General features: G+C 50.2%; 1 protein-coding gene across 3 annotated transcripts in view; it reads left to right on the top strand.

The window, feature by feature from the left end:
• RNF43 (ring finger protein 43) overlaps nucleotides 1-12213 on the top strand; it is a 128528-nt gene that overhangs the window by 96393 nt on the left and 19922 nt on the right. For all 3 annotated transcript variants that reach the window (XM_054008068.1, XM_054008066.1, XM_054008065.1), the window contains 3 exons: nucleotides 6042-6197; nucleotides 7513-7615; nucleotides 9016-10518. In XM_054008068.1, coding sequence (XP_053864043.1) covers nucleotides 6042-6197; nucleotides 7513-7615; nucleotides 9016-10518 — 1762 coding nt within the window. The remainder of the gene's footprint in view (nucleotides 1-6041; nucleotides 6198-7512; nucleotides 7616-9015; nucleotides 10519-12213) is intronic.

The following is a 12213-nucleotide window of genomic DNA, read 5'->3' as shown; positions in this document are numbered from 1 at the left end:
GCACCGCCGACCAGGCCGTTAAAAGTCCCGTCGGCGGTGCTGCCCGGCTAAGGTAGGCTAGTCCCTGCCTGTTCTGACACCGTGCTGCGTCCTGGAAGCAGCCAGCAGCAGGTTTGGCTCCTAGGCAGGGGGGCCATGGGACTCCGTGTGCTGCCCCCGCTCCGAGCACCGGCTCCGCATTCCCATTGGCCGGGAACTGGCCAATGGAAGCTGAGGAGGCGGTGCCTGCGGGCTTAGAAAAGCTGAACGAACACAAGTCCATGGGGCCGGATGCGCTGCATCCGAGGGTGCTAAAGGAGTTGGCGGATGTGATTGCAGAGCCATTGGCCATTATCTTTGAAAACTCATGGCGATCGGGGGAGGTCCCGGATGACTGGAAGAAGGCTAATGTAGTACCCATCTCTAAAAAAGGGAAGAAGGAGGATCCTGGGAACTACAGGCCAGTCAGCCTCACCTCAGTCCCTGGAAAAATCATGGAGCAGGTCCTCAAGGAATCAATTTTGAAGCACTTAGAGGAGAGGAAAGTGATCAGGAACAGTCAGCATGGATTCACCAAGGGCAAGTCATGCCTGACTAACCTAATTGCCTTCTATGATGAGATAACTGGCTCTGTGGATGAGGGGAAAGCAGTGGACATGTTGTTCCTGGACTTTAGCAAAGCTTTTGATACGGTCTCCCACAGTATTCTTGCCAGCAAGTTAAAGAAGTATGGGCTGGATGAATGGACTATAAGGTGGATAGAAAGCTGGCTAGATCGTCGGGCTCAACGGGTAGTGATCAACGGCTCCATGTCTAGTTGGCAGCCAGTATCAAGCGGAGTGCCCCAGGTGTTGATCGTGGGGCTGGTTTTGTTCAACATCTTTATTAATGATCAGGAGGATGGTGTGGACTGCACTCTCAGCAAGTTTGCAGATGACACTAAACTGGGAGGAGTGGTAGATATGCTGGAGGGTAGGGATAGGATAGAGAGGGATATAGTCAAATTAGACGATTGGGCCAAAAGAAATCTGATGAGGTTCAACAAGGACAAGTGCAGAGTCCTGCACTTAGGATGGAAGAATCCCATGCACTGCTACAGACTAGGGACCGAATGGCTAGGTAGCAGTTCTGCTGAAAAGGACCTAGGGATTACAGTGGACGAGAAGCTGGATATGAATCAACAGTGTGTCCTTGTTGCCAAGAAGGCTAACAGCATTTTGGGCTGTATAAGTAGGGGCATTGCCAGCAAATCGAGGGACGTGATCATTCCCCTTTATTTGGCATTGGTGAGGCCTCATCTGGAGTACTGTGTCCAGTTTTGGGTCCCACACTACAAGAAGGATGTGGAAAAATTGAAAAGAGTCCAGAGGAGGGCAACAAAAATGATTAGGGGGCTGGAGCACATTATTTATGAGGAGAGGCTGAGGAAACTGGGATTATTTAGTCTGTAGAAGAGAAGAATGAGAGGGGATTTGATAGCTGCTTTCAACTACCTGAAAGAGGGTTCCAAAGAGGATGGATCTAGACTGTTCTGAGTGGTGGCAGATGACAGAACAAGGAGCAATGGTCTCAAGTTGCAGTGGGGAAGGTTTAGGTTGGATATTAGGAAACACTATTTCAGTAGGAGGATGGTGAAGCACTGGAATGGGTTACCTGGGGGGTGGGGTGGGTAGTATCTCCTTCCTTAGAGGTTTTTAAGCCTGGATTGACAAAGCCCTGGCTGGGATGATTTAGTTGGGAATTGGTCCTGCTTTGAGCAGGGGGTTGGACTAGATGACCTCCTGAGGTCCCTTCCAACCCTGATATTCTATGATTCTATGATTCAACTGGGTCGCCAGAAAAAAAGTTTGAAAACCAATGCCCTAGGAGACAGAAAAGTATCTTTGCCCCTTTTATAAACAAGGTAGCTGATGTGTTGCACAACACCACCACTTAGAGACCTAGGAATGGAGCCCAGGTTTTATTGTGATAGTCCAAACATCACAGTGCCACTCAGGGTAAAGTTGTGTGCAAGGCTAGCTGATCTGTAAAATGAGATGGTTCCTGCATACCTTTACAAACTGTTTGAGACCACGTCCCCCTTCCTTAGCCAGCAATAGAAATCAGGAGTCCTGCTTACTAGCATTCTACTGCTGTTCATCAAATATAGTAACTCCTTGCTTAACGTTGTAGTTATGTTCTTGAAAAATGCGACTTTAAGTGAAACGATGTTAAGCGAATCCAATTTCCCCATAAGAATTAATGTAAATAGGGAAAGTTAGGTTCCAGGGAGGACTGAAACCAGGGGTTCCTGGGTGTTCACCTCAGTCTCTTCATGGGCAATTCTAAGGAGGGAAGAGGCGCCCCTACGCCTAGACACACCTACCGCACGTGTTATCCTTTTAACCTGCAATCCCTGCAATTCACTTAAACATTTGTGCACCCAAAACTGTTCCTTGGGCATCGAAGAGCCCTTCACAGTGTCAGCACGGTGAGGAACTGGTTTGGGTACAGTTCAGTGCAGCAGCCTCTAAAGTGCAACAAATTTATGAGTCCGGTGTGGCACTGCCCCCAGACGGGACTGGACTCGGTGTGACAGAACCCATTCTGCACCTTTGCTTCAGCCTCCTCCCTGGCCATGTCCCCCCTCTAGGGCTGGCACTTAGTGCCCTCCCAGCCAGCCATGTCCCCTCTGGCTCCGGTGCTCAAAGGCCTCCCGATAGACTTTTGGAAGGGGCCCGTATCTTGTTCTCTCCCTAGGGCCTAGACTGATGCACAGGACCCTGCTGTGACAGTGGGAGACTCACCCCACCACTATCGCTCTGGGGCTTCGCTCCGGCTGCTGCTCTGACTCGGGGCTGCTGCATGCTCCCTGGCCCAGCTCTGCCCTGGCAGCTCCAGCTCACAGGGAACATGGGCCCTGGGCTCTTAACTGCTGACTTGGGAGTGCTGGCCTCTCCCCATTGGCCCTGGGGACCTGTCAGTCCCAGGATCCTGACTCCTCTTGAGCCCGTCCCCTTTCTCCTTGCTAGGGGGCCAACCAAAAAACCACTACGTTTCAGTAAGGGGCCAACAGCCCAACACTTGTACTCAACAGAGAGGACAAAGCAGGGCCAGATTAAGACCTTTAGAGGCCCTAAGCACTGAAAAAATTATGGTGCCCCCCCCCATATGTAATTCAAAATAAAAACAATACTATACCGTAAAATAAATTTTTATTTTTCAAAATGACACAAAACTTACATTTATGCTGAAATTAAAATAGCTTCTTTCTAGATTTTCTGATTGCAAAATTCTGGTTAAGTTCATCGAAGCTGACTCGACGAAGCATGTCCGCTTCCATACACAATAGGGAAAGTGAATCAAGTCTGTCCTGACACATTGTTGTTCTCCGAGGGTTTTATATTCTTTTCAGCTGAGAAAAAGAGCGTTCTGTGGAGCAGTTAATAATCATCAATGTTAGATGATTATGAATATGGCATATGGTATGAATATGTCATATTTGTTCTGTTCTAAAAGCTTCTTCTGCATTCCTTGATAACGCCCTGACATGTTGGTAGAGTTGTCATAAGACTGACCTCTGCACTTTGAAAAATCTATTTTGCAAACTTGGCACAGATAATGCAGTACTTGATTTGCCATTTCTTCACCAGTGTGGCTTTTCAAATTGAGGAATGTTATAAATCGTTCAACTAGCTTTCCATCTGTGGGAGACGTATATCTTAGTATAATACTCAATTGATCAATATGTGAAAGATCAGGTGTAGAGTCAACAGATAAACTGAAGTGCCCAGCAGTACTTATTTAATCCACAATAGCTGAACGAACTTTGTCACTCATTAGACCAATGAGTTCATCACATATTGTCTTGGATAAGTATGATGGGTTACCTTTGCCAGCATTCCCATATTTTGAGATATGGCCTGCAAAAATGAGTCAAACTGAGCCACACACTCCAACAATCCCAAGACATTTCCATTCTGTGTCATTTGATCCCCGGAAAGGCAGACCACATTCAGCTAATGTTTGAATAACAGCTATAACAAGCGGTAAGACGTGTTGCCAGTATTCGCGCTCCCCTTTAATTTGTTCTTCCAATTTTTGTGTCAATCCAAAGCCCTGTCTTCGATTTAAATGTCAACATTGAATCTCTGTGAGTAGTGCTATTTTCATGTTGTTCAATTAAAACAGTATTCCGCCAGTCACTAAATCCATCCGCAGCAAACCGGGATGTTGAAGGTTTATATGCAAAAAGTTTGCAAACAAAACAGTACACAGACCCTTTTGATGGTGAATACAATAGCCATTCTCGAGTGTATTTCTCACCGTTCACTTTCATGCCGAAAAATATGTTTTGTGGACAATATCTTGTTTGTTTGCCATTGGTAAAAGTCCGAGGTGATTTCTCAAATGGCCCAGTGTGGTGTTGACAGTCGTTTGGTCCACGATCTATCCAGTAAGCTATATCATCGGTACTGAAATTAACCCACATACCAGGATCTTTTCTCCTATTATTTACAGCATGAGCAGGTTCAGTCTCTGACACATCCACACCTTCTAGGACAATGTCTGTTTTACCACCAGGAGTCGGATGATCAGTTACAGTCTCTGACACATCCACATGTTCTGGAATGGTGTTTGTTTCACTAATAGAAAAATGGTCAGTCTCTGAAACGCCTACAGGTTTTGGAACAATGTCTGTGCTACTGAGAGAAGATGTTGCTTCTGATGGATTTGCTTTGAAAAATGATGTCAGCTTTGGAAGATTTTGAAAAATTTCACTAGTTTTTTGTTTCTTTTCTTCCACCAGTTTATGTTTCTGTGCTCCACTCAGTTGGTTACGTTTCATCTTGCCCCTTATCTCAGTTATCTGAACTTAAAAAAACAACAACAAATTACACAACGTACACTATTTTTATGTATATATATATATATATATAAAATATATATAAGAAAAAAAATGAATCAAGTACGTATAACTCAGAAGAATATATCAATAATAAAACATAAATTTATTGCAATACATGACAGGATCTGATTTCCTCGCATTATTTCAATCTACGTTAGTAGGACGCCCCCCTGGTTTAGGTGGGGATAAGTAATAAAAAGCTAACAGAAAAACGGGGGAAGAGTGTGGAGTGGAGTGTAAGGAAGTCTAACAAAGTTCTGATTTTTCCCATGATGACTACTTCGATGCTTTTTTTGAAATATCAAATATCAAATTTAAAAAAAAAATCTCATTTTTTTGGTGCCCCCTGTTTTGCTGGTGCCCTAAGCACGTGCTTAGACGGCCTATTGGGTAATCCAGCCCTGGGACAAAGCATCATTCGGTCTTCCTGGCTCGCAGAAGAGTCGCCACAGACTCATCTAGTTCAGGGTTCAATGGCTAGTTTGTAAAATCTCAGATTGCCCCTAATTTGCCATGGGGCAAATTTCTTCTTGAGTCGAGCAGGCGATTAGCTTAGGCCTTTATGTGTGAGGATTAAGAGTCCTCACTGTTTTATTGCAGCTGGTGGAAACTGTGGACACTGTATTTATTCTTATGTGGCTAAAGAACCCATTTTCATCAATACATTAATCGTAACAGTACAGCTCACTGATGTAGGGCCTTTCACCTGCGGACTTCAAACCCCTTCCCAAAGAGGAGTAACATTGTCCCTATTATACAGCTGAGTCCCAGAGAGGCTAAAGCCTGAATTTTCAACCTCATGTGGGTGCGTCATGCCACATCAGGCACTCCGAATTAGTGGGCGTTTGGAAGGTTGGGCCCAGATCACAACCTGAGTCGGGGGAGAGTCGGGAATAGAAGCCAGGTCTCCTGAAGGCCAGTGACCTGGTCTGACAACTAGGTCATGCTGCCGCACGGTTTGCCTTGAATAGCTGTCAGGTCTCTTTGTCTGTCTCCGCTGCCTTTATTGCCAGGTAGGGTGCAGAGACCTGGTGCTGCAGGCTGCAGTGTGGCTGGTGAAAGGAGAGCCCTCGCTTTTCACATCTGGCAATTTGGTGGAACATGTCTCTTTGTCCTAGCTGTGCAGCAGGGGCCAGTCCTCTCTTCAGTCTAGCTTTCTTTTCCTTTCTCCCAGGACTCCTTGCAGCAGCAGACCATGCAGGCCATCAGCCAGTTGGCCACCCGGAAGTACCAGGTCCGGTGCCGACAGGCCACCCAAAGGGATTCGGCCAGCAGCTGCAGCTCAGCCCCCGTCTGCGCTATCTGTCTGGAGGAGTTCAGCGAGGGCCAGGTAGGACGAGCTGTATGTGTAGGGGAAGCCAGACAGCAAGTCTGGCCAATCATGGCTCTGAACTCTCTAGGCAGAGGTGCCGTTGGGAGGGGGGCTGCACAGCTGTGCAGGACTCTCTGTAAATGGCAAAAGGAGCAGTGTGCTCTGTGGGGCAGGGCTTTGGAGCAAGCACAGCACTGCTGCCTACTGTACCAGCATGGGAGAGGGGGGCCTGTGAGGGCTTTAAACCCAGAGCCTCACAGGGATTTAGGCACCTAACTCCCATTGAAATCAGGAATTAGGTGCCTAAATCTCTTTGAGACTATGGGCCTTCGTCCTTTGGGGGGTCTGTCCTAGGATGCCCAGGTGATGCCTAATGCCAAGAGCATCCTCTCGCTGGGTGTGTGAATCTGGCTGCTATCCAGGTATCCCGGCCTTTGTCACTGCACCACGCTGCCATTGGGATCCTTCAGACAGGATGCTGGCACAGCGCCTGGCTCCCCTGCTGGCAATCAGTTAACACAGGGAAGGTTAAGGGGTGACTTGATCACAGGGAACAAATATTTGATATGGGGCTCCTCATGCTAACAGAGAAAAGTAACACCATCCACTGGCTGGGAGCTGAAGCTAGGTTGGAAATAAGGCGTGCGTTTTTAACAGTGAGAGCAATGAACCATTGGAACAACTTACCCAGAGTTGTGGGGGATTCTCCATCGCTGATGATTTTTATATCAAGATGGGATGGTTTTCTCTAAGGTCTGCTCTGGGAATTGTTGTGGGGAAATTCTCTGGCCTGTCTTGTGGAGGGGTGAGCCTAGATGATCACAATGGTCCCTTCTGGCCTTGGAATCTATGAATCAGTTGTATCTTTCCAGGACCAGGTGACTCCAGAGCTCCATGGCCTGGCCTGGCTGCCAGGACATTTGCAGGGAGAGCTGTGGGTGTGGGGAAAGCTTCTAATGGGTTGGGGCCTGGTTCCCTGAGCAATGCCTCTCCCCAAGGGGTGCTACACCAGTTGCACTCAGCACTGGGGCCTTTGTTGGAGCCCCCGGTGTCAGAGGGCTGCTGACAGGGCATTCCTCCAGAGGGCTTTGCAATGTGTGCCCCACTCGGACCCCAGAGCTTGGACACTGCAGAGGCATGGGCTGGTACGCTCAGAGCCAGCTCGCAGCATTAGAGGTGCTTCGGTGATCTTGTTTTATACATTGGGAAGCGCCCAGAGTGTGAGATCAAGGCTGATCCGTGGAGCAGGGAGAGAGACATCTCCCCACCCACATCCAGCTCCCTCCAGGGACCTTGCTCTGCCCACTCAAACCTTCTCTCTGTCTCTGTCTAGGAGCTGCGGATTATTTCCTGTTCCCATGAGTTCCACAGAGAGTGTGTTGACCCCTGGCTGCAGCAGCACCACACCTGCCCGCTCTGCATGTTCAATATCATCGGTAGGGCTCCAGGAGGGGCCAAATCGCCCATGAAAAGCACCTCCCAGCAAGAGTGTGGGTGGGTGGGGGAATTGTGATGTGTGTGGGGGTGTTTGTGGTGTGTGGGGAAGGGTGTTTGTGGTGTCTTTGTGTGTGGGGTGTTTGTGGTGTGTGTGTGTGTGTGGTATGTGGGGGAGGGTATTTGTGGTGTGTGTGTGTGATGTTATGTGTGTCGGAGAAGAGTGGTTGTCGTGTGCGGGGGGGAAGGTGTAGTATGTATGTGGGTATTTGGGGGCGTGGGTGGGTGGATGTGGTGTGTGTGCGGAGGTGGGGTGTTTGTGTGTGGGGGGGAACGGGGTTTGTGGTGTGTGGGGGGGTGTTGTGTGGGGGGGTTGTGGTGTTATGTGTGTGGGGGGTTGTGGTGTGTATGTGGGTGTTTGGGATGTGTGGGTGTGGGGGGGGAGGGCATGGTGTGTGGGGGGGTGGGTGTTTGGGAGTGTGTGTGTGGTGTTATGTGGGGGCGTTTGTGCGGGGGAGGTGTGGTGTGTGTGGCTGTTTGGGTATGGGGGAAGGGGATTTGTGGTGTGTGTGGGGGGGGTGTTATGTGTGTGGGGTTTGTGGTGCGTGTGGGGAAGGTGTGGTGTGTATGTGGGGGTGGATGTTGGGAGTGTGGGGGTGGGTGGTGTTATGTGTCTGGAGTGGAGAGTGTTTGTGGTGCGTGGCAGGAGGGGGGTTGTGGTGTGCATGCAAGGGAATTTGTGTGTGAGGGAGATTCATGGCTGTGAACCAGCACCGAGGAGGTTTTCTTGCACCCACACCTGTGTGTGCAGCTCTCTGAAGGTCTCCAGAGGCACTGGTTTAGGGGAAGGCTCATCGGGCTGTATGGGAAGCAGTAAAAGGGTCCCCATGTGCTGGTGGGGACAGGGAATGTTTGGGTATCAAGCACAGAAGAGAGGTGGGTCAGGGCAGGTGGACGAGTGAGCGGGGTCTGGGGAGGAGCAGCCTGGCACTGGGTGAGTGGGGCGGGGCACTGGGGAGAGGTTGCCAGGCACTGGGTGAGTGGGGCGGGGCACTAGGGAGGGGTTGCCAGGCATGGGGTGAGTGGGGCGGGGCACTGGGGAGGGGTTGCCAGGCATAGGGTGAGTGGGGGCAGGCACTGGAGATTAGTTGCCAGGCACTGGGTGTGTGAGGTTGCCAGGCACTGGGTGAGTGGGGTGGGGCACTGGGGAGGGGTTGCCAGGCACTGGGTGAGTGGGGCGGGACACTGGGGAGGGGTTGCCAGGCATAGGGTGAGTGGGGGCAGGCACTGGAGATTAGTTGCCAGGCACTGGGTGTGTGGGCGGGGTTCTGGGGAGAGGTTGCCAGGTTACCATGGGATGGGATGCAGATACGTAGTGGATATGCCCTTTCTGTCTCTCTAGAGGGGGCTGCCTTTGCCCAGCCTGCACATTTGAGGCAGAATTCCCAGGATCTGGAACCTGGGCGGCGGCTTCACCTCTTCCGGCAACACCCAGGACACGCCCTGTATCACCTCCCAGAGGCCCACCCCCAGCGGCAGCTCAGGAACTTTGCTTCGCAGCTCCCCCATGGCAACCCCTTCTTCCATTCCCCAGAGCTCTCCCAGTTGGATTTCAGCACCATGCACTATTTGCCATACAGGCCAGTGGGCTCCAGGGCCACATGCAGCCATCAGCCCTCTCTAGCCCAAGGCCTAGGGAATGAGCAGCACCGAAAATCTCCAGCATGTGGGCAGATGCCATCTTCTCACAGGACTTGCCCACTTCAGCACCAGGCCCGTTGCCTGGGATTCAGGACTGCGGTAGTACCGAGACAGCACCACGCTGCCCCTCTTCGTCGGGGAACCAGTCATGGGAGACAGCACAACAGCAGTGGCTCAGGGGAGAGCTATCTCACAGAGCACAGCGGGTACCTGGCTGATGGTCCGGGAAGTGACTCCAGCTCTGGACCCTGTCATGGCTCCTCCAGTGATTCTATGTTGAATTGCACAGATGTCAGCCTCCAAGGCATCCATGGCAGCTGCTCCACCTTCCGCAGTTCCCTGAGCAGTGACTATGACCCCTGGGTGTACTGTAGCTCCACTGACAATGGCCAGGAGCAGCTGCAGCCTCCAGGGGAGCCAAGGCCGAGGTCTTTGGACTTGAAGGAGACTGGCAGCACTGCATTAGCCAAGAATCAGACACTGAGTCATGTCCATTATCACCACCACAGGCACCATCACTACAGGAAAGACCTAGAATGTCCATCTGGGAGATCAGGCCAGGAACCCAGCCAGCGTAAGCCCCGGTTTGCTGGGGCTGTGCCCAGTGCTCGGACACAAAAGAGGACTGAGAAAACGCGTCACTGCAAACAGCCTCTTGAAAGCAGCCCAGTGTCCCAGGCTGCATCTCTGTCAGGACAGCTCTCCTGTGTGCATCAGGGACCTGACCTCTCAAAGCACCTCTCCTCTTCTGCAGACGGGTCTGACTTCAGCTGGGTGGCCAGTAGGCAAGCTGGAGCAGCTGGTCCATTGTCTTTCCCGCTGTCACAGAAACATGGCTTACAAAGCCGTCACCACAGAAGGAAACGGAAGTGCCGCCCGGAGCCTGTTCTGGCTCACCTTTCAGAGGACTCAGATGTGCACAAAGACTGCAATGTTCACATTCACTATGGCCACTCCCCTGGCTACTGCTGCTCCCCAGAAGTTCAGCCACTGTTGCAAACGGCCCCTATGCCCTATTGCTCAGGCTCTCAGGTGGTTTGGAAGTGCCGAGTCCCGCCCTCCCACTTGGAGTCCCAGCAGCAGGACAAGGACCTATCAGAATGGGAGGGGAAACCCATGTATCCAGTTGATTTCTCAGGGACAGGCACCACAGAAGACAACACAAGTCTTTACCTCCCCTGCCAAACTCTGCAACACAATCAGGGTAAGTTTGTTAGTCACCTCTGCTTTTAGCAAACCTCTGAACAGTGGATTGTACAATTCAGGGTTCATATATAGACGTGTGTGTGTGTGTGTGTGTGTGCGCGCATAAAAACACCACACATTGCCCCAAGCTACTGACAACAACTGAGAATGGATGTTTTCAGAGTTCAGACATCAGAATTATAGAAGATTAGGGTTGGAAGAGACCTCAGGAGGTCATCTAGTCCAACCGCCTGCTCAAAGTAGGACGAATTCCCAACTAAATCATCCCAGCCAGGGCTTTGTCAAGCCGGGCCTTAAAAACCTCCAAGGAAGAAGATTCCACCACCTCCCTAGGTCACCCATTCCAGTGCTTCACCGCCCTCCTAGTGAAATAGTGTTTCCTAATATCCAACCTAGACCTCCCCTACAGAAACTTGATATCATTGCTCCTTGTTCTGACATCTTCCACCACTGAGAACAGCCAAGCTCCATCCCCTTTGGAACCGCCTTTCAGGTAGTCGAAGGCTGCTATCAAATCCCCCCTCACTCTTCTCTTCTGCAGACTAAATGAGCCCAGTTCCCTCAGCCTCTCCTCAGAAGTCATGTGCTCCAGCCCCCTGTTCGTTTTGTTGCCCTCCGTTGGACTCTCTCCAATTTGTCCACATCCTTTCTGTAGTGGGGGGCCCAAAACTGGATGCTATACTCCAGATATGGCCTTACAAGTGCCGATTAGAGGGGAATAATCACTTCCCTTGATCTACTGGCCACGCTCCTACTAATACAGCCCAATATGGGCAACAAGGGCACACTGTTAATTCATATCCAGCTTCTTGTCCACTGTAATCCCCAGGTCCTTTTCTGCAGAACTGTCGCTTAGCCAGTCGGTCCCCAGCCTATAGCAGTACATGGGATTCTTCCGTTCTAAGTGAAGGACTTTGCACTTGTTCTTGTTGAACCTCATCAGATTTCTTTTGGCCCAATCCTCCAATTTGTCTAGGTCACTCAGGACCCTATCCCTACCCTCCAGCGTCTCTACCTCTCCACCGCAACTTAGTGTCATCCGCAAACTTACTGAGGGTGCAATCCATCCCTTCATCCAGATAATTAATGAAGATGTTGAACAAAACCGGCCCCAGGACTGACCCTTGGGGCACTCCGCTTGATACCGGCTGCCAATTAGACATTGAGTTGCTGATCACTACCCGTTGAGCCCAACAATCTAGCCAGCTTTCTATCCACCTTATAGTCCATTCATCCAATCCATACTTCTTTAACTTCCTGGCAAGAATACTGTAGGAGACCGTATCAAAAGCTTTGCTGAAGTCAACGTATATCACGTCCACCGCTTTCCCCATATCCACAGAGCCAGTTATCTCATCATAGAAGGCAATCAGGTTGGTCAGGCATGACTTGCCCATGTTGACTGTTCCTGATCACCTTCCTCTCCTCCAAGTGCTTCAAAATGGATTCCTTGAGGACCTGCTCCATGATTTTGCCAGGGACTGAGGTGAAGTCTCTAGTTCCCCGGATTCTCCTTCTTCCCTTTTTTAAAGATGGGCACTATATTTGCTTTTTTCCAATCGCCCGAGACTTCCCCTGATCGCCACGAGTTTTCAAAGATAATGGCCAATGGCATTACAATATTAAAGCTCTAATTAATAGCATATATGATTAATAAATCCCTTTGCCTGTCTTATAAATCAGCTGACAGCAT

The sequence above is a fragment of the Malaclemys terrapin genome, chromosome 18 (genome assembly GCF_027887155.1).
Source record: "Malaclemys terrapin pileata isolate rMalTer1 chromosome 18, rMalTer1.hap1, whole genome shotgun sequence".
Classification (NCBI taxonomy): Eukaryota; Metazoa; Chordata; order Testudines; family Emydidae; genus Malaclemys; species Malaclemys terrapin.
The sequence above is the reverse complement of the archived record's forward strand: the minus strand, read 5'-3'. Positions and strand labels throughout refer to the sequence as shown.